General features: G+C 40.5%; 1 protein-coding gene and 1 long non-coding RNA gene across 13 annotated transcripts in view; one reads left to right on the forward strand and one right to left on the reverse strand.

The window, feature by feature from the left end:
- ABCC9 (ATP binding cassette subfamily C member 9) overlaps nt 1-24243 on the forward strand; it is a 169795-nt gene that overhangs the window by 126312 nt on the left and 19240 nt on the right. For all 9 annotated transcript variants that reach the window (XM_042247430.1, XM_060413321.1, XM_060413319.1 and 6 more), the window contains 6 exons: nt 946-1048; nt 11014-11115; nt 12022-12142; nt 13776-13906; nt 14649-14727; nt 18322-18430. In XM_042247430.1, coding sequence (XP_042103364.1) covers nt 946-1048; nt 11014-11115; nt 12022-12142; nt 13776-13906; nt 14649-14727; nt 18322-18430 — 645 coding nt within the window. The remainder of the gene's footprint in view (nt 1-945; nt 1049-11013; nt 11116-12021; nt 12143-13775; nt 13907-14648; nt 14728-18321; nt 18431-24243) is intronic.
- LOC121819194 (uncharacterized) overlaps nt 14336-24243 on the reverse strand; it is a 46185-nt gene continuing 36277 nt past the window's right edge. The window contains exons 2-4 of one of the 4 annotated variants that reach the window (XR_006059417.2): nt 23540-23797; nt 17196-17356; nt 14336-14772 (exon numbers count right to left, since the gene is read on the reverse strand). This is a non-coding gene — a long non-coding RNA (uncharacterized LOC121819194). Of the gene's footprint in view, nt 23798-24243 lie in introns of all 4 variants that reach the window. The other 3 variants (XR_009599985.1, XR_009599986.1, XR_009599984.1) reach the window with 3 other exon arrangements.

The raw sequence follows: 24243 nt of genomic DNA on the forward strand, positions 1-24243 counted from the left end.
CGCTTCAGTCATGTCTGACTCTGTGCGACCCCATAGATGGAAGCCCACCAGGCTCCTCCGTCCCTGGGATTCTCCGGGCAAGAACACTGGAGTCAATTGCCATTTCCTTCTTCAATGCAGGAAAGTGAAAAGTGAAAGTGAAGTCGCTCAGTCGTGCCCAACTCCTAGCGATCCCATGGATCGCAGCCCACCAGGCTCCTCCATCCATGGGATTTTCCAGGCAAAAGTACTGGAGTGGGGTGCCATTGCCTTCTCCAGTATGTGCCCTAGATCCCCATACACCAAGAGTTTCTTTCATGCAATGACCATTCTTACAAATAATTTGTAACTTTGAGGTGTAAGATATCTTGCTTAACAAGGACATCTGCCGTTCCCAAGGACCCTCATCCTCTACCTCTTGCCACGTTGTCCTTCTTTGATTTCCAGAAACTGAGCAAAAAGAACATTTTTAAGGTATATATCTGCCTGTTACAAACCCATAGTTTCCTGCCTTTCATGAGTCTCTTCTAGTTCCTGCTAGCCAACTCTGACCATGCCTTGTGGAAAAGTAAGATATATGCAGTAAACTCTAGGTCAAGTATGTTGCATTTCTGTACAACTTCTTCTGGGTTTTGTAGGGCCCTTGAGACATAGGCCGTGCCTTGTTTTCACGGTTACCATCCTTGTGTAGAAAGTTATGAAATGATCTTTAATAGGACTGTGTCATCGGAAACATTCCTTTCTGTAGCAGAGGTTGAGAAAGGAACTACTGCTCCATGCCATCTCTCAGGAAGGGTGCAGGAGGGCAGTAGCAGCTGGCCTTTATTTGCAAGTAGTCCGTTTACTCGTCATTCCATCCCACCAGTTCATCACTGTGTTGAGTAAATAATGTAGTAGGAAGTGTGACTGTTTTTTATTATTTCTCCTGTTGTGTGGCGAACATCATAATATTTTTGTTTTCTGCAGGCATGAGACCAGATTTAAGCAACGAATGCTGGAACTGACAGACACTAACAACATTGCCTACTTATTCCTCTCAGCTGCCAACAGATGGCTGGAGGTCAGAACGGTACGTTCATTTCATGATTTCGAAATGGAAACCACACAGAAGAGGCCTGATGCAAAGAGAGAGACAGTTGTAAAAACTAGGCTTCCACTGAGATTCAGCACTCACTCCACATTTTCTTGACTTTAGCTCAGGTTTGTTTATGGTACAGATGAAATTTGTCATGATGTTTTTAGCTAATGGCAAGACAGATAGCCCCCAAAGCAAAAATTCATTTTGTGTTCATTAGTGGCCAAATGACATAAGTTAATGGAATAGCAAGTATTTGTATAACTTCAGGTTGTTTTGTTTTGTTTTGTTTTGTTTTTCAAAATTTGACAAGTGAATAGATGTACTCACTTCTACTGAACTGGACCAGCCTGGAAGAGATGGCAACTTTCTATTTTAAGCCAGTGGAGGGTCATGTTAACCCAAATGTAAAACATTGCAATTATTCTCTGTTGCCTTCTTCTGTCCTATATAAAGGAGGAGAATGGGTATAAGCTTCAGCATTGTACAGACTTGGTCTAGCAAGTTAACTAATTTATTTGGGTCGCAGTTTGCCATTTGTAAACTAGGAGTATGAACTCATGGGTGTGTTAGGTTTAAAAATAGTAATATAAGTCGTATAGCTCACTTTTTGGCAGGTACACTCAACAAATGTCTTTTGAATGGATGGATGCATGGATGAATGAATAATGAATGGAAATGGTACCTGCCTTGGTAAATAGTTAATAAGTCAACCACTCCTAATAAATGAAAGAGGGAATAGGTTAGACCCAAGTTTGAGAGGGAAGGAGATGTTGTTTGCAGACTGGGCTGTGTAATCTGCAGTATGAAGAAGCAACTTTGGTAGAAATGATGAGTTGATTGTCATCTTTTCTTAAGAAAAAACTATTAGTTTGTGAAAAGGAAAAGGAAGTTTATCTGCATTATTGTTAAGAACCTCACTTCCACTGATTAAGCATCCCTGTCATATGAACGCTCTTTTTCAAAACTCAGTGAGGGCATCAGAGAGGGCATCTGGGAATGGGGATTTGATAAAGTGAAAGGATGGAGCCCAAATTAAAATCTGAGTTGTTGATGGATGGAAAACATGTTGATAGAGAATCTTGGGCCCCCCTGTAAGCTGTAGTTGTCATAATTTGTCACTAATAACAGAGATTCTCTACCACTAACTATATTGTTTTGTGTTGTGTTATTGTGTAGAAATTATCCAGCAACATAACACAATTATATTTCACAAATTTTAAGTAGATAAGAAATTTCTTTCAGATCACTGTGTGGGTTGGGAGGGGCAGGGCAGAGATTTTCCAATTACCTGTAATTAACAGAAAGGTAGGCGAAGTGTTTAGGATTTATAACAGAAACAAACTACTATTCCTAGATCTTACCCAGACCCTAAATCCTTGCTTTAAGCTTCTGTTTGTTTGCTCAAATCTGTTTTCTCTGAGGAAAAGAAATCATATCTGAATAACAAAACTAGTGATGAACTAGCTTAATCAGAGAATGTCCTAAAATCACAGGGGTGAAATGTCAGTAGTTTCCTTTGTGTTTGATTTTCCTAATGTTGAAGATCAAGTGTGTTTCTTAGGGGCGAGTGTGTTTGCTCTGGACTTGAGGTGAGTCTGGCTTGGCTTCTGCTTCTCCTCTTTAGCACTTCCCACTGTCAGGCTAATGGACAAACATTTAACAAGAATCTGCAAGCAAACCATATGTTCTGCTCTTGTAGCCAGAAGACAAGACATTAGAGCGTTCAGACTGCCAAGAAAGGGGAGGTCAGGAAAAATTAGAGAGAAACAGCAGCCAGATTCAGAGTGGGTTAGTTTAGCTTGCCTCATACCCCGCTACTTAACTCCCACATTAAAGGCGGCTGGACCTACTTGAATACAAATGAATTCTAGTTCCACTTGTAGAAACCTAAAAAAATATATATGTGTATATATATATATGTATGATATTTGAAAAAGGAAGGGCAGAATCTGCCATTCATTCTATTACCTTGTAACACATCTGTTTTTGTGTCTTTTTTTATTTTCTGTGTATTATAACCTTTCCACAACTTGCTATTTGGTCTCATTACCAGATCTGTCCCTTAAAAACCAACACAAAAAAGTTATAGAGTCCTTTGCTCTATTTCTGATGAATAAATATAAAATTTGGTAAGAAACTTATTGATTTATTGCAACACTCCAGGCATATCTGCTGATAGAATTCAAGGTCCAGAGTCTTTTGTGGATGATTTTATCTCTTTTATCTCTCATATTTGTTTATCAATAAGTTTATGTGGGTATAAAGAACCTGCCTGCAATGCAGGAGACATAAGAGACCCTGGTACGATCCGTGGGTTGGGAAGATCCTCTGGAGGAGGGCATTGCAACCCACTCCAGTGTTTTTGCCTGGAGACTCCCATAGACAGAGGAGCCTGGTGGGATACCGTCCATGCATCGCAAAGAGCTGGACATGGCTGAGGCAACTTAGCACACACACACATACACAAACACTCACACACACACATACACAAACACTCGCATACACACATACCCTTCTAGACAATCCCAGAAATCCAATTTGAAACCAGTCAGATTTATTCTCTTATTCTGTACACTGAAAATACAGAGTTTTCATTAGAACCAGAATATTTAGAATATTAGAATGTTTATTTGAATATAAATGCTATAATCCAAGAACATATGTGCCACAATAGGAGCATTGAATAAATAGAACAGATAACTCTAATTAGGAAATAACCTTTCTCCCAATTGTGCACATGTAAATGACCTCATTACTACTGTGTATCACTGGAGACACAATTTCAGTTTGAAATAAATGGATCTTGTTTCAGAAATATGAGAAATATAAGTGTTCAGATATAGGACCTTGGAGACTGGGGTGTGAGCTGCTCTCTGAACCCCACAGCTGGATATTTTCTGTCTTGTAAGTCATTTACAACAAGATAAGTAATGAAAACCTCTATCTGGCCCACTGATGCTGCATTGATCTTATCTATGGTATCAACACAGCTGCCTCCATTCCCTGTTCTTTGATATGTTAACTAGCAAATTAACAAAAATATCTGCTTATTGCAAATAATCTGGGAACTCCCATAGCAGAAGCACAGCCAATCAGTACCAGGACGGGAGCAGCCTTGGGCAGAGCTCAGAAGAGGCCAGCAGGTCTCCTGATGCGGATCTGAGGAGCTCACCAACTCAGCATATTCAAAAGCAAAGACATCAGTTTGCTGACAAAAGTCCATCTAGTCAAAGCTATGGTTTTTCCAGCAGTCATGTATGGATGTGGAAGTTCCTGAGCACTAAAGAATTGTGGTGCTTTTGAACTGTGCTGCTGGAGAAGATTCTTGAGAGTCCCTTGGACAGCAAGGAGATCAAGCCAGTCAATCCTAAAGGAAGTAATTCCTAAATATTCATTGGAAGGACTGATGTTGAAGCTGAAGCTCTAATACTTTGGCCACTTAATGCAAAGAGTCAGCTCTTTGGAAAAGACCCTCATGCTAGGAAAGATTGAGGACAGGAGTAGAAGGGAGCCACAGAAGATGAGATGGTTGGATGGCATCACTGACTCAATGGCCATGAGTTTGAGCAACCTCTGAGAGAGAGTGAGGAACAGGGAAGCCTGCTGTGCTACAGTCCATGGGATCGCAAAGGGTGGGATGCAACTGATGACTGAACAACAAGATGACATCCATGGAGAGAAAGAGGAGAAAGCTTATCATAGTTTCCCGTGACTGTTTTTCCCTTTTTCTTCATTCTCAATTTTAGTTTTCTGGAGCAGTGCCACTGAATTCTGTGGACAGATGATCTCCAAGAGAAGTAAGGGATAAAAGGATAAAAATACCTTATTTGAATTTGGGAAGATTCCCGAGCCCCATCCAGATTTTATCTTTTTTTTTTTTTTAATATATGGCTTTCATTCCTTTTTCTGGTCATGCTAGATAAGTGTTAAGGCAATTACAGAGGCTTCCCTGGTGGCTCAGTGGGTAAAGAATCTGCCTGCAATGCAGGAGACTTTGGTTCAATCCCTGGGTTAGGAAGATCCCCTGAAGGAGGGCATGGCAACCCACTCCATTATTCTTGAGACTCCCCATAGATAGAGGAGCCTGGTGGGCTACAGCCCATAGGGTCTCTAGGAATCAGACACGACTGAGTGACTAACACACATAAGACAATTACAAAGTATTCCCTTTTTTGGGCTGAAGATTGTTAGCCATGGAAGATGTAGCCTGCCCACCATGTTCATTTCATACTTATTCTGAATTGGGCAGGGGGGTGGGCGGGGGGTGGGGAATAAAGGTCACAGCACACAGCACTCAGAAAAGGACAAGAACCTAAAATAATAATTTGGCTGGTAGAAAAGCAGCCAGACTGTGACCACCCAGGTTGCTTTGGCAGGAGAGGGGAGTGTTTCTCCTCTGGGTGCCAAGTGAAGTGGACCACAGTCATGTGCAGTGTGTCACTGCAGCCTAACCTTTGAATGATGCTTACGTTCTTTTGTTCAGCACAGCGTTTTCTGTTCATCCCTCTGCACTAAACAGTTCCAGTTCTTTGGCATTGGTGTTTCCATTTGCAAAAATTGTGTAACTCTATCTAAAGGGTGTCTTTCCAAGGCTTTGTCTTGCTGTGTGGTGAAAGGATAAAAGAAAAATCACGTCAAGAAGCCAAAAAAAAAAAAAAAAGTCTTTAGAATCAACAGGCTAAAGTGAAAATAATCTTCAGGGTGAACTTGTATGAGAGTCTGTTTTGTGAAACAGCACAGAGCTGTTTTGAGTGTTTGCAACCCCATTCTAGACAGGTGTGTGTTGATCTCGTCATGTGAAGACCCAGACACTCCATGGAACCATAAACATCGACTTCTTGTTTTTAGACATGGATTTCTGAAGACTATGAAAAAAAGGGAGAGATGGTATTCCTATTAATTACTTATGAGGTTGTTTTATGGAATATTATTGTTTTCACTATAATCCCACATAGAGATAGAGGCCATTAAATCACTGGAAATCTAACCAGAGGCCTTTCTTTTGACCTGGGGATCAAAGGCTTCCCTTCTGGAGGGGAGTGTTAAATTCCCAAATTCAATGAAAGTTATAATTTATCACTAATACAAATGTCTTGTGGTTGGGCCCTCTTTAAGAATGGAAATTCACATGTGTAGTAGCTTCTGTTTCCTAAGCAGAATCTCTCTTTCCATTGTATCATTTTGACTGAAAGTGTTTTCTTCAATGAATTGATCCGGTAGGACGTAGAAAGCCTTAATGGGAGGACATGTGCTGCTAGCATGTGAGTTAATTCAGATGATCTGCTTGTCCTTTCTTACTGCTTTTAAGCCATTTTGTTGTTCACATGTTTGCAATGGAAAGGAAAGGAGGTGTGGAAAGGTAGAATCACTGTATAATTCATTAAACTAGTTAAGTTTAACGGTAAAGGAAGTGGAATTGGGGAACTAACATAAACTCATATTACCTAGCAATTTCACATGCCTGTTACTCTTACAGTACTATTGGAAGGGAGGTGATTGGAATTTAGTTATTTTGCTATGAGATTTCTTGATAAACATGCACAAACAGGCTTCCTCTCTTACTCAGATCTGGTAAAATTCTGATCAAATGCCTCCGAAATAATCTCCAATTCTTTGGGAAAAAAAATATTATTGAGCAGGGGTGGTAATCCAGGAATGAGCTGTAAAGTATCTTATTGATATAACTGAAAGACAACACAAATAGCACTTTTAAAAAAAAAAGAAAATGATAAAAAATATTTTTATGAAAAACAAAGTAACTTTGTTTTAGATACTAAACTGCAGACCTGTGCCTGTGCACTAAGTTGCTTCAGTCGTGTCCGTTTCTTCATGACCCTGTGGACCGTAGCTCACCAGACTCCTCTGTTCAAGGGATTCTCCAGGCAAGAATACTGGAGTCGGTTGCCATGCCCTCCTCCCAGGGGATCTTCCTGACCTACGAATTGAACCTGAGTTTCTAATGTCGCCTGCATTGGCAGGCTGGTTCTTTACCACTAGTGCCACAAACTGCAGACATACTGGTTTTTAAACTCTTACTTCTATTTGAATTTACTAGATTGTGGAATTTGGCAATGGATTCATCCCCTGAAAAATCTGCTCTAATTGTACTTCAAAAAGCTATGCCTTGGGCACTTACCTGGCAGTCCAATGGTTTAACACTTCACCTTAACATTTCAGGGAGTGCTGGTTCCTTAAATAGGTTGAATGTAGGGGTGAATTGGTGGGTTGAGGAGGAAGAGTAGCTTAAGTGGTCTGCCTACCCCTTTGATGGTGCTGTGTGCAGGGATCAAACACAGTACCATGCTTCTGCTCCTGGCACCTTAGAAATGGCAGTTGATTTACAGCCTTTTTGTATCTTATTGTAAGTGATGACCCCAATGGCCCATGTGTGCCATTATTTTTAGTCCCTTTCAGTTTCTTTGTACTCTCTTGCTGGAGGATTTGTTTGTTCAGGTTCAGGCACTGCAGTAAAGGGTCCCAGGTCCCAGTTTATCTGACCGAAGACAGGAAGACCAGCATGATTGGAGCATGGTGAAGGAGTAGAAAAGGAATCTCAGATAAGGTCAGAAGAGGCAAGGTCTAGAACCCAGACTTTACATCATCTGCGGCTTTGTAATTCATCAGAGTTTGAATTTATTGTAAGTGTAATAAGAAGGCATTGATATTCTAAACAGGGAAGTTATATATACCTTTAAAAGACCATTGAATGAATGGAAAGATGGATGAATGAATGAGGCCCTTCTGAGGTCATCTGGGAGGAAGTGGAGAATAGAAACTAATAAAAACATATATTGTTTCAAGCCCTTAAAGCAGGGGTCCCCACCCTTTCTGACACCAGGGACCAGTTTCATGGAAAGCAATTTTTCCATGAACCAGGGAATGGGAGGTGGTTTAGGGATGATTCAAGCGCATTACATTTACTGTGCACTCTATTTCTATTATTATTACATCAGCTCCACCTCAGATTATCAAGCTTAAAATATTGGAGATTGGGAGCCCTGTCTTAAATTGTATGGTGCCCACAGAAATTTCTCAGACACAGACAGGAATATTTCTTTGTATCATGCTGGGAGCATCTTGCTGGAAGTATCTCCTAGTGTTAACTTACTTTCTGAGACTTATCACATAAACTCTTTATGAGTCTCTTTAGGAAAGCTAATATTGGGAATAACAAATTTATAGCATAATGTTAAAAGTATTAACTTTAACAAGAGAGTGGGAAGGAAAAATTCATATTGTCGTAAATAGTTTAGAAGTATTTAGGGGAACACGTTGATGTTCATAAAATATAAAAAAGCAGCCCAGGCTGGTTAGATTCTACATTCATATAGTTGTTGCTTCAAATCAAGGGGGGTCTGATTGGGAAGTGACAAGCTGTTAATAAATGAATACACTGGATACAACGGAAGGAGCTATCAAAGGAGTATTTACTAACTCTAAGGAATTTACTGCCTCGAGGGATTAAATCTCATGATTTCTTTCTTTATTATTTGTAAAGACCACGGGAATCATGACAGAATTAAATTTTAGTGCCTGTTTTAACCTTTGATGTTTTGTGATGCACATAAGCTTTTAAGCTTGCTTTGAACATTTGAAAATCATCCAGGAGGGAAAAGGACATCCTGTTACATGGAGGTGGGAAAATCTAACTGATTTTTTTTGTAATTCCTTTCAAAATCCCTGTAAATTAGGTACTATGTCTATTTTCCAAAGAAGAAACTGAGTTTTAAAGAAGAAACTGACTCATCTAAATATATTAGCTGGTAATTGACAAAGGCATCATTTGAACCCAGACCTGTGATTCCAAGGCTGGGATCATTGATTGCTCCCCAACAAGCTGATCTTTGGCGCTAATTTAAAAATTGCAGAGGGACTTACCTGGCTGTCCGGTGGTTAAGACCTCACCTTCCAGTGCAGGAGGTGTGGGTTCGATCCCTGTTTAGGGAACTAAGATCCCACGTGACTCATAGTTAAAAAACCAAAACATAAAAGGCAAGCGATATTGTGAAAAGTTTAATAAAGACTTTAAAAATGGTCCACATCAAAAAAGAAATCTTTAAAGAAGATAGAAATAAATAAATAAAAGAAAGTAGATGCTGGGATGCATACGTGTAAGCTGACTTGAGAAACCATTCTTGATTTCAGCATGTTAACCACTCTCTTACGGTCATTAAAGTCTTCTCACCTAATTACTAGTGTTTTTTAAGGTATCAGAGGTGTATCTTGCTAGAGAAGATCATCACCAGTAAGATGAGACTTGAGATAATTCTGGAAAGTGTTCATGCCTGAAATTTGACCTGCTTCTGGCATGTGTGACATATCAGCCTGACAAATCTTAATGATTCTATTGACTATGGGAAATTCCATTAACATTTTGTTAACATTTATATTATCATTAAGAAATAAATAAAAAGTAAACACATAAAATTTATATAATGTTTTATAATTTAAAAATCCTGCTGCATGTTTTATGCCTGGCATTTTTTATTCAATGTAAAATGATGACCATTTCTCATTATTAAAATGTTTAAAACATTATTTTTAACCACAGCAAAATATACAATACCATCACATGTCTGTATGATGATTTATTTATTCATTCTGTGCTTCTCTGGTATAGGTATTCTAGGGCTTCCCTGTGGCTCATCTGGTGAAGAATCTGCCTGCAATTCAGGAGACCTGGGTTTGATCCCTGGGTTGGGACGATCCCCTGGAGAAGGGAAAGTCTACCCACTCCAGTATTCTGGCCTAAGGAGTTCCATGGGCTGTATAGTACATGGGATCGAAAAGAGTCAGACACAACTGAGCAACTTTCACGTAATAGGAAAATTTCCTTTTTTTTTTTTTCCAATTTTTTCCAATATAACAGCACTGAAATAAATCTCCTGATATACAAATCTAAAAAAAAATGAAATTTCTTTTTCAAAAGGTAAGACATAACAATGCCTAAGAATGTTGGGAAATGGAGGAGGAAGAGGGTGTAGAAAATAGACAGGTGCCCCCATTTCTCCTTTGAGTTTAAGGTTGACCTTAATTAATTTTTAAATTTTCAGGGAAGTTTATCATTGAGTCATAATCAATTCAGATATGCTGAGACATGTTCATATTTCTAATTTAGGGACAAAATTACACTTACTCCTACTTCTATGCAACCTGTAGATTTAATGTCCCAGACTCTGAGTCCATATTGACAAAAAGTTCAGATATTGATACAAATCCCAACAAGCTAACTAGATACAAATTTCTGCAAAGGCCTTGAATTAGCATGCTGCTGCTAAGTCGCTTCAGTTGTGTCCAACTCTGTGCGACCCCATAGATGGCAGCCCACCAGGCTCCGCCATCCCTGGGATTCTCCAGGCAAGAACACTGGAGTGGGTTGCCATTTCCTTCTCCAATGCATGAAAGTGAAAAGTGAAAGTGAAGTTGCTCAGTCGTGTCCGACTCTTATCGACCCCATGGACTGCAGCCTACCAGGTTCCTCTGTCCATGGGATTTTCCAGGCAAGAGTACTAGAGTGGGTTGCCATTGCCTTCTCGCATATAAGAGAGCTAATCCCAACCCTGGTATAAGCACACATGAAATTCAAGGTAGAAAATTAAGTTAAAAATAATTGCTTGTCTGGTAAAATGCAGTAGATAAGAAAAAAAAGAAAGAAAGAAAATCTTTCATCTGATCCTGGTCGTGTCAAAAATTGCAGCTTAATTTCTGACCAGGTAGTTACCATCTCTGAAAGAATTATCTGCTTTCAGATATAATCAGAGCCTTGCATCACTTCCCTTCCAGCCTTAAGACTATGAGTTATTATTCTTCCCTACCTTCTATAACCTTGTTCTGAAACCTCACAGGACATGCCATGAGTAACATCTATTCTGTTAGTGATCACCCGGGTTGATCGAGATCCTTGGCTTTAAGAACTTAGGGAAAATCTTTTAACATTTTTTCTCACTCTTTTTTAGGATTATCTGGGCGCTTGCATTGTCCTCACTGCATCTATTGCATCCATTAGTGGGTCTTCCAATTCCGGTTTGGTGGGTTTAGGTCTTCTGTATGCACTTACGGTAAGTATGGATGGAAACCTCTCTCTCTTTGTACCGCACTTGAGGTACTTTCTGTAGTTATTATCAACTCTTATTCATGGATGTTAGAGGACTAGTTAGAAATTCATAACAAGATGATAGCCTGCAGATAATAGTAGATTTGGGCCTAAACCTGGTGTTTTAGGATGGCATGGATTCATTTCTGACATTTTGAATCAATTTTTAGAAACTCCTCAAACACTGTGGTCAGAGTTCTCCCAAGATTGTTTGGGATTCTTGTCCTGAGTTGCTCACCACCCATTTAGGAACACTAACTCCCATGTGAGCTTCCCTGATAGCTCAGTTGGTAAAGAGTCTGCCTGCAATGCAGGAGACTCTGGTTCAATTCCTGGGTTGGGGAGATCCGCTGGAGAAGGGATAGCTACCCACTCCAGTATTCTTGGGCTTCCCTTGTGGCTCAGCTGGTAAAGAATCCGCCTGCAATGCAGGAGACCTGGGTTCGATCCCTGGGTTGGGAAGAGCCCCTGGAGAAGGGAAAGGCTACCCACTCCAGTATTTTGGCCTAGAGAACTCTATGGATTGTATAGTCCATGGGGTCGCAAAGAGTCGGACACGACTGAGTGACTTTCACTTCACTTTCACTTCAACTCCCATGTGAATATATATGAGATAAGTGGAACCATACAACTATCCACTGGGCAGGGAAGTCAGGATAGTCCACAAATCAATGACATTAGAGGACCACTGAAGAAGAGCCTCCTTTGCCAGCATTAGCCCGTGACATCCTCTCTGATCTCTGATAACCTATAACGTTTATGAACTGTACCCACATGAGCAGTCCAAGTCATCCTATCCCCTGATATCCAGTGTTCACAAAAGCTGTTACTTTACTTGCTATGTGCTCATTGTTTTTGTCACCTGACACAGATAACCAATTATTTGAATTGGGTCGTGAGGAACTTGGCTGATGTGGAGGTCCAGATGGGCGCAGTGAAGAAAGTGAACAGTTTCCTGACTATGGAGTCTGAGAATTATGAAGGCACCATGGGTATTGTTCTGAATATTATGGTGTTTCACCTAAATAGTTATTTAAGAATATTAGTTGTGTGTCAGGCACATTGTCATTTTTGCTTTTGTTTTCCATTTCAATAGCCAGAAAATCCCCTTTCATCTTGACTTTGCCTGATAGGGTACAACTGCATCTGAAAAGATGTGATTATTTAGGCCTGAAATAAAATCTTAGATACAACCAGAGTCCAGACATATTTACCTAGTCATATTTAGAGAGAATTATAAAGATACTTGCTTCCCAGGTGGCATAGTGGTAAAGAATCCCCCTGCCAATGCAGAAGCCTCTGGAGGCTTGGGTTCAATCCCTGAGTCTGGAGGATCCCCTCGAGGAGGAACTGGCAACCACTCCAGTACTCTTGCCTGGAAAATCCCATGGACAGAGGAGCCTGGCGGGCTGCAGTCCACGGGGTCGCAAAGAGTCAGGCACGACTGAGCACACAGGCAATGGCATAAAGATATTTGGGCTTTATTATATTAATTACCAACCTCAACTATGAACTACTGTATTCTTTTTCTCAAGAGCGTATTGATTTAGATGCCAAGGAGCTTAGATCTCAAAACAACCAAGATTCTTAGCCTTGCTGGAATAAAACTGGCAGGAAATTCAATACTGAGGACAGAATAATCTTCCTTAACTGCAAATCTCATGCTTAATATGCATTCTGTTGCCTAAATCTTTCAATACCTCTTCAGCTCTTTAGGGACATGCAACCATTCATTAGTCAATCTTTCCTCACCTATCTAGTCTCATCCTTCATCATCCACCTACATACCTTTCACTCTGGCCATACCAACATGCTATGCTTTCTTTTTATCTTTGTTCTTCTCTCTCTCTCTTTCTTACATGAAACAAATTTCCCCACCTCTTATCCTTTAAGATCCATCTCAGGCACCATCTCCTCTTGAAACCCTGCTGGAACTCCTGGGCTGCCACCATCTCTGCTCCCAGAGCACCTTGGGTCAGCCTCTGTCATGTGATTCTGCGTGCAGTCCTGTACGGGCTAACTCACTTGCATGCGGTCCCATGGGACACACTGAGCACCTTGAGGCATGTCTTCCCTCTCAGTTCCCTGCATAACACCTCTCACATCTGAATCACTCAAATGTTTGAGGACCAGCTGGCTGAACAAATGAATTCACTGACAGATGAACCACCAGGAATAGAATTGAGCAATAGAGTGCTGAGAGACGTGATGCCCGTTAATGCTCCAAAACAAACACATAAAAACTATTTTTAAAGTTCTTAATCAAGAGACTTTTACTCTGAATGTAATGTTAATTAAAAGAAAAAAAACCCATATGGGAATTCCCTAGTGGGCCAGTGGTTAGAGCTCCATGCTCTCATTGCCAAAGGCCAGGGTTCAATCCTTGTTTGGGGAACCAAGATCTTGCAAGCCACTCAATGCAGCCAAAATCCAAATAAATAAATATAATCTTTTAATTAAAGAAATTTTAAACCCAGAAGTAGGCTTAGTATGACCTTAAATCATAGAAAACAGTGATTATGTGTATATGTATAAATGTATATAAGTATGTGTGCTTTTCTTTCTACCTCTTTCTGTGTCTCTCTGTCTCTGTCTCTCTTCCTCTACTCCATCTCCACCCTCCAGATCCTTCTCAAGTTCCAGAACATTGGCCTCAGGAAGGGGAGATCAAGATTCATGATCTGTGTGTCAGATATGAAAATAACCTAAAGCCTGTTCTTAAGCACGTAAAGGCTTACATCAAACCTGGGCAGAAGGTATGGAGTTTACTGTCATTTGATTTAATTCATACAGAACCTCAGATGGAACCACCCCATTGCCACTTGAGCTCCTTAGACATGTCAGCCAAGGATCTTCTCACTGGGCTCCCATTATATTCCTTACACTTTATAGGTCAAATTATGTACATAAAAGAGGAAAGGGAGAGAGTGGATCCAGATGAAATATACGTTCTCTAAACGGTATTGCCATTCATTCATCTCCCATGAAGATCAGAAAAATGAAAAATAGGCGTGTTTTTCAAAATTTCTAGCTTTTGGCTCATGACCATTCCAGATGTCCCCTTGAGAACCTTTGTGTTTGTACTAGCTCTGGCCCCACAATTATTTATTTTAGTTATTGTAAAAAGAGCAAGTGTGCAGAAAAATGGACTCGTTTTACTTTTTGTTATATAATAAAATCATCACTTCTGAGACAAAATGGAGTACTTGTTTATTAGGTCATGATACACTAATTGGAAAAATGAAGCCACAGAGGTAAAAAACACAACCACATAGAAGTAAAAAAGAGTCCAAGTGGAATCGTTGAAGATTTGATGAAGATCCTGTTATCTTAATGATAACTCAGAAAGGAGACCTGAGATGAGAATGACAATTTCCACATAACTGTTTAAATAGAGTTGCAGTTTTATCATGGTGTCTTATCTAAGTTAAAAATGCTTTACCTACTTTTTTCTTTTATCTGAGTCCTCTTCTCTCTGAGTGACAGTTGCTTTCTTAGGTGGGCATATGTGGTCGCACTGGCAGTGGGAAGTCATCATTATCTCTGGCTTTCTTCAGAATGGTGGACATATTTGATGGTGAGTTACTAACTAAACTTTTTCATTAGCCATGTGATACTCTCCCTTTAAAAAAAAAAGCAACATCTACTTATCTCAGTTCAGTTCAGTTCAGTCGCTCAGTCATGTCTGACTCTTTGCGACCCCATGAATTGCAGCACGCCAGGCCTCCCTGTCCATCACCAACTCCTGGAGTTCACCCAAACTCATGTCCATCGAGTTGATGATGCCATCCAGCCATCTCATCCTCTGTCATCCCCTTCTCCTCCTGCCCCCAGTCCCTCCCAGCATCAGACTCTTTTCCAATGAGTCAACTCTTTGCATGAGGTGGCCAAAGTATTGGAGTTTCAGCTTTAGCATCACTCCTTCCAAAGAACACCCAGGACTGATCTCCAGAATGGACTGGTTGGATCTCCTTGCAGTCCAAGGGACTCTCAACAGTCTTCTCCAAAACCATAGTTCAAAAGCATTAATTCTTCGGCACTCAGCTTTCTTCACAGTCCAACTCTCACATCCATACGTGACCACTGGAAAAACCATAGCCTTGACTAGATGGACCTTAGTCGGCAAAGTAATGTCTCTGCTTTTAAATATGCTATCTACTTACCTAGTCCTGCAATAATAAAATATATTTAGAATGACTTCAGTATTCTTGCCTGGAAAATCCCATGGACAGAGGAGCCTGGTGGGCTACAATCCATGGGGTTGCAAAGAGTCTGTCACGACTGAGCACGCATTACTACTACTACAACTACTATTGTGTCCTACAGACCATGGTTTGAGGCAGGTATTCCAGATAAATGGGCTTCCTGGGTGGCTCAGTGGTAAAGAATCTTCCTGCCAATGTAAGGAGATGCAGGAGACATGGGTTTGATCCCTGATCCCCTGGAGGAGGAAATGGCAGCCCACTCCAGTATTTTTGCCTGGAGAATCCCATGGACAGAGGAGCTTGGCAGGCTATAGTCTAAGGGGTCACAAAGAGTTAGACACAACTGAGCATGCACACATCCCAGATAAACAGTTTAGGAATAAAGAAAAAGAGGAACTGGAGAAATAAAATTATTAGCCCTAAACTCAGCTCTAGAAATCATTGTTAAAGAATTTTATTAAATTAGTAAAATGAAAACAAGGCCACTCATTATGAAGAACAGCAGATGGAAGTGGCATTTCAAGAAGGAAGAGAGAAAAAGACTGTCTAGTTTCCTGCAAACTAAAAGCACATTTCTTTCCATTAAAGGAAAAAAAGGAGATAAATAAACTACATTTTAATTTTAGTGCATGACTCTTATTATCATCTTCTTAATAACATGGTTTAATGATGTTGGATGTTTTGGGAGGAGGTGACCATTGCTAATAAAGTGCCAAGGACATGCTGACAATATACAAAAATATTTATTCATCTTCAAAATTATTAATAGCATAATACATGGAAGTAATCTAATATTTGTTTTAGAAAAATTGTGTCACATTATTTAGTCTATTAAGTGACCTATAAATAGGCCAGCACATACACCATCTTGAATGAAAGGGGAGCCATCAGCTCAAGAATTACTTAAATATTATTATCTCTAATCATTGTGATAATAGTGATAGTACTTCACATTTTCATTATACTTGACAGGTTACATTATTTAATCTACACAACAACTCAGTGAAATAAAGAGGTCAGTTTATGAACAACAAAGTTGAACTGTGGTCATTGAAGAGTTTGGGACTTAAATTTAGCAAAGAGATAGCTATCCACCTCTAGATGAGCAGCTCGCTCTTTCCATGGCTGGTAATAATACACAGATCCTTTAAGGATTTTCTGTGGGATTTGCATTATAATCCGATTACAGGATCCAAGACAATTGATTGAAACTTTTCATTAAAAAACTGTCACTATGATGGAACATATTAGATTGGCCATAGTCTCATGAGTTCAGAAACATCATTTCAGCTCCCATGAGGACTATGATGACTGATTATCTTTTTAATACCATTAGGCAATTGAGATTTTAGTAGATAATATATTATACCCAGAAGAAAGTTTAAGCTAACCATCTTACCTGCTCTTGAATCTAAATCCAGCAAAGGGGCTCTAACTGCCATCCTTCTCTTAGCATGCTTATCTCATAGAGCAATATTATCTTTGCATAAAACAAGATCATAAAATAAATCTATCAAGGTAAGGAAGAGTCATCAAGATTGCACAAGTTCATGTACAGTGAAATTTATTGAGTTGATACCTATGTCACAGAATTTTCTTTCCTCAATCAATAAATGAGCAAAGAGACTTCTCTGATGGTGGTCTAGTGGTTAGAAATAGATGCCCTCACCGCTGTGGTCCAGGTTTGTTTCCTGGTCAGGGAAGCCTTTCCTCTTGGGGCTTTCCTGGTGGCTCAGATGGTAAAGAATCTGCCTGCAGTACAGGAGACCCGGGTTTGATCCTGGATCAGGAAGATCCCCTGGAGAAGGGAATAGCAAGCAACCCACTCCAGTATTCTTACCTGGAGAATCCCATGGACAGAGGAGGCTGGTGGTCTACAGTTGCAAAGAGTTGGACACGACTGAGCGAGCAACATGGGCAGTCCAGTGGTTAAGCATCTGAGCTTCCATTACAGACGCACAGATTCTGTCCCTGGTCAGGGAACTGAGAGCCTCAATGTCACTTGGGGTGCCCAAAAAATAAATGAAAACAAATATTAGAAATAAATATAACACAATATTGTTAATCAGCTATACCCCACTACAAAGTAAAAAGATTTTTGAAATATATAAGTAAATAAATAAATGAGTGAATGAGACAGACAAAAATGCCTGTCTTCAATAACCTGATATTCTAGTTTGGGGAGAGTGCTATGCTTAGTCACTCAGTTGTGTCCAACACTTTCTGACCCCATGGACTATAGCCTGCCAGGCTCCTCTGTTCATGGGGATTTTCCAGGCAAGAATACTGTAGTGGGTTGCCATGCCCTTCTCCAGAGGATCTTCCCAGCCCAGGGATCGAACCCAGGTCTCCAGCATTACAGGTGGATTCTTTACTGTCTGAACCGTGCAATTAAAAAGATCTATGGTGGTGGTTTAGTGGCTAAGTCATGTCGGACTCTTTGCAACCCCATGGACTATAGCCTGCCAGGCTCCTCTGTCCATGGGATTTTTCAGACAAGAATACTGGAGTGGGTTGCCATTTCCTTCTCCAGGGGATCTTCCCCACCCAGAGACAACCTGGGTCTCCTGCATTGCAGGTGAATTCTTTACCGACTGAGCTACCAGGGAAGCCCCCAAAAGATCAATAAATGTGTATACTAGAACGTCCTATGAAGGAAAATAGAGCTGGGAACAGTATAAAGGAATACTGTAAAGAAGACCACTGAGGGAAAAGAGTACCTATGAACCACATAAACAGTAAAAAGTGGAAATCCCTTTAGGAGGAAATATAATACATAAGAAAGAAAATATCACCAAAATGCCAATTTTTCTTAGAGGCATATCATGATGTTTTTAATACTTACATGGAAAGCATCATCTTCTGAATTTCAATTCTGACCTAGGAAAGCACTTCCAATTGGTAAACAAATATTATTTTACTTGTGGTTTTATTACAGGCTTGCCATTTTTGTTTTTCTTTAACAGGAAAGATTGTCATTGACGGGATAGACATTTCCAAACTGCCACTGCACACACTGCGTTCTAGGCTTTCAATCATTCTGCAGGATCCCATACTCTTCAGCGGTTCTATTCGGTAGGTGGTGTCTTCAACAGAAACTCATGTACCTCAGTATTTATCCTTTGGCTCCTAGGAGGGTTTTACTCAGAGTTGCTTTTCAGGTAGGTGTGAAAGGTGGTCACCGGGATGATGAGGTCAAATCAAAGTTTGGATTGAGACAATTAGAATGGCTGAATTAACCTAAAGAAGCCCATCCTTTGTTGTTGTTGTTGCTCAGCTGTTCTGCTGCTGCTGCTAAGTCGCTTCAGTCATGTCTGACTCTGTGCGACCCCATAGACGGCAGCCCACCAGGCTTCCCTGTCCCTGGGATTCTCCAGGCAAGAACACTGGAGTGGGTTGTCATTTCTTTCTCCAATGCATGAAAGTGAAAAGTGAAAGTGAAGTCGCTCAGTCATGTCCAACTCTTCGCGACCCCATGGACTGCAGCCCACCAGGCTCCTCCATCCATGGGATTTTCCAGGCAAAAGTACTGGAGTGGGGTGCCATTGTTCATTCATGTCTAACTCTTTGTGACCTCATGGACTGCAGCATGCTAGGCTTCCCTGTCCTTCACCATCTCCTGGAGTTTGCTCAAACTCACGCCCATCTTTTGTGTCCCCCCAAGAGTCCATCTCTTCTGTTCAACTCCACAAACACCACCCTCCCCTCTGTACTTGGGGACAGTGATTCTTGACAGACATTTCTGAGGTGTCCACCTTACAGATGTCCTGCCTGTCTCTTGTGTGTCTGGCTTGGGCTCAACAGATACTAAGTTTGGTAAATACCTTGATTCTCTTCCACCCCTCACAATTTTTCTTTCCACCCAAATTGCTCTGAAGAAGCTGCCACATTCTTCGCCATGCCTGGTTTGCATTTTCTCATGAAAGAAAAGAGAGAAAGAGAATGGAGGTATCTATTCTTTACGGAGTCCTCATAGCACTGCTCTAGTGTTTATATTATTGTCCCCATTTTACAGATGAGGATTTTGAATCTCAGAGAAGCTGTGGCTTAGCCAAGTGCATACACTTAGTTGGTGGTAGAACTGCCATTCCGAATAAAGTTTGTCTGACTCTAGAGTCCACTGTTACTGTCCATCAGATCATGTCTATCAATCCATCCAGTCTCTTTTCTCTCTTGTTCTCCTAATCCATCTACTTCATTGCAAAGTATGTGTCACCTTTTACTAAATATTCCTTGTCTCAAAGAGAAAATGTATGTAAGATTGTTCAATATTTAATTGTAAAATTGTTGTAATTTAGTTGCTAAATTCTGTCCGACTCTTTGTGACCTCATGGACTGTAACACTCCAGGCTCCTTTGTCCTCCACTATCTCCCAGAGTTTTCTCAAATTCTAGTCCATTGAGTTGGTGATGCCATCCAACTATTTCATCCTCTGCCGCCCTCTTCTCCTTTTGCCTGCAATCTTTCCAGCATCAGGGTCTTTTCCGCTGAGTCAGCCCTTCACATCAGGTGACCAAAGTATTGAAGCTTCAGCTTCAGTCCTTCCAATGAATATTCAGGGTTGATTTCTTTTAGGATTGACTGGTTTGAGCTCCTTGCAGTCCAAGGGACTCTCAAGAGTCTTCTCCAACAACACAGTTCAAAAGCATCAATTCTTCAGTGCTCAACCTTCTTCACAGTCCAACTCTCACATCCATACATGACCACAGGAAAAACCATAGCCTTGACTAGACGGACCTTCGTTGGCAAAGCAGTGTCTCTGCTTTTCAATGTGCTGTCTAGGTTGGTCATAACTTTTCTTCCAAGGAGTAAGCGTCTTTTAATTTCATGGCTACAGTCACCATCTGCAGTGATTTTGGAGCCCCCCAAAATAGTCTGACACTGTTTCCACTGTTTCCCCATGAAGCGATGGGACCAGATGCCATGATCTTCTTTTTCTGAATGTTGAGCTTTAAGCCAACTTTTTCACTCTCCTCTTTCACTTTCATCAAGAGGCTTTTTAGTTCCTCTTCACTTTCTGCCATAAGGATGGTATCATCTGCATATCTGAGGTTATTGATATTTCTCCCAGCAATCTTGATTCCAGCTTGTGCTTCTTCCAGCCCAGTGTTTCTCATGATGTACTCTGCAAATGTCTAGCTCTAACTGTTGCTTCCTGATCTGCATACAGATTTCTCAAGAGGCAGGTTAGGTGGTCTGGTATTCCCATTTCTTTCAGAATTTTCCACAGTTTATTGTGATCCACACAGTCAAAGGCTTTGGCATTGTCAATAAAGCAAAAGTAGATGTTTTTCTGGAACTCTCTTGCTTTTTCCATGACCCAGCGGATGTTGGCAATTTGATCTCTGGTTCCTCTGCCTTTCCTAAAACCAGCTTGAACATATGGAAGTTCACAGTTCACATATTGCTGAAACCTGGCTTGGAGAATTTTGAGCATTACTTTACTAGCATGTGAGATGAGTGCAATTCTGTGGTAGTTTGAGCGTTCTTTGGCATTGCCTTTCTTTGGAATTGGAATGAAAACTGACCTTTTCCAGTCCTGTGGCCACTGCTGAGTTTTCCAAATCTGCTGGCATATTGAGTGCAGCACTTTCACAGCATCATCTTTCAGGACTTGAAATAGCTCAACTGGAATTCCATCACCTCCACTAGCTTTGTTCGTAGTGATGCTTTCTAAGGCCCACTTGACTTCACATTCCAGGATGTCTGGCTCTAGGTGAGTGATCACACCATCACGATTATCTGGGTCATGAAGCTCTTTTTGTACAGTTCTTCTGTGTATTCTTGCCACCTCTTCTTAATATCTTCTGCTTCTGTTAGGTCCATACCATTTCTGTCCTTTATCGAGCCTATCTTTGCATGAAATGTTCCCTTGGTGTCTTTAATTTTCTTGAAGAGATCTCTAGTCTTTGCCATTCTGTTCTTTTCCTCTATTTCTTTGCACTGATCACTGAGGAAGGCTTTCTTATCTCTTCTTGCTATTCTTTGGAACTCTGCATTCAGATGCTTACATCTTTCCTTTTCTCCTTTGCTTTTCACTTCTCTTCTTTTCACAGCTATTTGTAAGGCCTCCTCAGACAGCCATTTTGCTTTTTTGCATTTCTTTTCCATGGGGATGGTCTTGAACCCTTTCTCCTGTACAATGTCATGAACCTCATTCCATAGTTCATCAGGCACTCTATCAGATCTAGTCCTTTAAATCTATTTCTCACTTTCAGTGTATAATCGTAAGGGATTTGATTTAGGTCATACCTGAATGGTCTAGTGGTTTTCCCTACTTTCTTCAATTTAAATCTGAATTTGGTAATAAGGAGTTCATGATCTGAGCCACAGTCAACTCCCAGTCTTGTTTTTGTTGACTATATAGAGCTTCTCCATCTTTGCCTGCATAGAATATAATCAATCTGATTTCGGCAGAAGATGTTTTTCTTGAATTCCCTTGCTTTCTCTATAATCCAGCGGATGTTTACAATTTGATCTCTGATTCCTCTGCTTTTTCTAAATCCAGCTTGTACATCTGGAAGTTCTCAGTTCATGTACTGTCAAAGCCTAGCTTGAAGGATTTTGAACATTACCTTGCTGGCATATGAAATGAGCACAATTGTATAGAAGTGTGAACATTCTTTTGCATTGTTTTTCTTTGGGATTGGACTGAAAACTGACCTTTTCCAGTCCTGTGGTCATCGCTGAGTTTTCCAAATTTGCTGGCCTATTGAGTGTAGCACTTTCACAGCATCATCTTCTAGGATTTGAAATAGCTCAGCTGGAATTCCATCACCTCCACTAGCTTTGTTCATAGTAATGCTTCCTAAGGCCCACTTAATTTCACACTCCAGGATGTCTGGCTCCAGGTGAGTGACCACACCTTAGTGGTTATCTGAGTCATTAAGAATTTTTTTAATAAAGTTCTTCTGTATATTCTTGCCACCTTTTCTTAATTTCTTCTGCTTCTGTTGGGTCCATGCCATTTCTGTCCTTTATTGTGTTCCCCTTTGCATGAAATGTTCCCTTGGTATCTCTAATTTTCTTGAAGAGATCTCCAGTCTTTCCCATTCTATTGTTTTCCTTTATTTGCATTATTCACTTAAAAATGCTTCTTTATCTCTGCTTGCTGTTCTTTGGAACTCAGCATTCAGTTAAGTGTATCTTCCCCTTTCTCCTTTTCCTTTCATTTCTCTTCATTTCTCAGCTATTTGTAAGGCTTCCTCAGACAACCATTTTGCCTTGCATTTTTATCTTGGGGATGATTTGGTCACTGCCTCCTGTACAGTGCTACAAACCTCTGTTCCGTAGCTCTTCAGGCACTCTGTGTACCAGATCTAATCTCTTGAATCTCTTTGTCACCTGCACTATAAAATCATAAGGGATTTGATTTAGGTCATACCTAAATGGAAAAGGCAATGGCACCCCACTCCAGTACTCCTGCCTGGAAAATCCCATGGATGGAGGAGCCTGGTAGGCTGCAGTCCATGAGGCAGCTAAGAATCGGACACGACTGACCGACTTCACTTTGACTTTTCACTTTCATGCATTGGAGAAGGAAATGGCAACCCACTCCAGTATTCTTGCCTGGAGAACGCCAGGGATGGGGGAGCCTGGTGGGCTGCCGTCTATGGGGTCGCACAGAGTCAGACACGACTGAAGTGACTTAGCAGTAGCAGCAGCATACCTAAATGATCTAGCATTTTTCCCTGAAGAAGTGAGTGAAGTGAGTGAAAGTCACTCAGTTGTGTCCAACTCTTTGCAATGCCATGGACTACACAGTCTGTGGAATTCTCCAGGCCAGAATACTGGAGTGGTAGCCTTTCCTTCTCCAGGGGATCTTCCCAACCCAGGAATCGAACCAGGGTCTCCTGCATTGCAGGCAGATTCTTTACCAACTGAGCTATCAGGAAGACTTTCTTCAATTTAAGCCTGAATTTTGCAATAAGGAGTTCATGATCTGAGCCACATTGTAAAGTTACTTCAGTTAAAACTTCTAGGTGTACCAGATTATTTAGCAATATGATAGAAATCTCTATCTCTAAATATATTTATTATGAATACTGTGACTGTGGTTGATACAGCATAACTCATCTGAAATAGCACTGTATATTTCCATATAGATTTATGTATTTAACATTAGTTCTGTAGGGATAATTAGCTAGATACTATTCAAGTTACATTGAACGTAATATGACTTACTTTACTCTGTCCAAGTCTCTAGGTCCATCAGTGTCTCTGGAAGTGACACGATTTCGCTCCTTTTTATGACTGAGTAATATTCCATCAAGTATACGTGCCACATGTTCCTTATCCATTTCTTTGTTGATGGACCTTTAGATTGCTTCCACGTTCTGGATATTGTAAATAGTCCTGCAGTGAACACTGGGGTGCATGTATCTTTGGGAATTACAATTTTTCTCTACTCAGTTCTCTGTGGTGACCTAAAGGGAAGTTAATCTGAAAAAGAAGGAATATATACATATAGTTAATACACTTTGCAGAATCTAACAATATTTTTTTTCCTTTTTTTTTTTTTATTTTTAAATTTTAAAATCTTTAATTCTTACATGCGTTCCCAAACATGAACCCCCCTCCCACCTCCCTCCCCATAACATCTTTCTGGGTCATCCCCATGCACCAGCCCCAAGCATGCTGCATCCTGCGTCAGACATAGACTGGCGATTCAATTCACATGATAGTATACATGTTAGAATGTCATTCTCCCAAATCATCCCACCCTCTCCCTCTCCCTCTGAGTCCAAAAGTCCATTATACACATCTGTGTCTCTTTCCCTGTCTTGCATACAGGGTCGTCATTGCCATCTTCCTAAATTCCATATATATGTGTTAGTATACTGTATTGGTGTTTTTCTTTCTGGCTTACTTCACTCTGTATAATCGGC

Source organism: Ovis aries, chromosome 3, assembly GCF_016772045.2.
Source record: "Ovis aries strain OAR_USU_Benz2616 breed Rambouillet chromosome 3, ARS-UI_Ramb_v3.0, whole genome shotgun sequence".
NCBI classification, from domain to species: domain Eukaryota; kingdom Metazoa; phylum Chordata; class Mammalia; order Artiodactyla; family Bovidae; genus Ovis; species Ovis aries.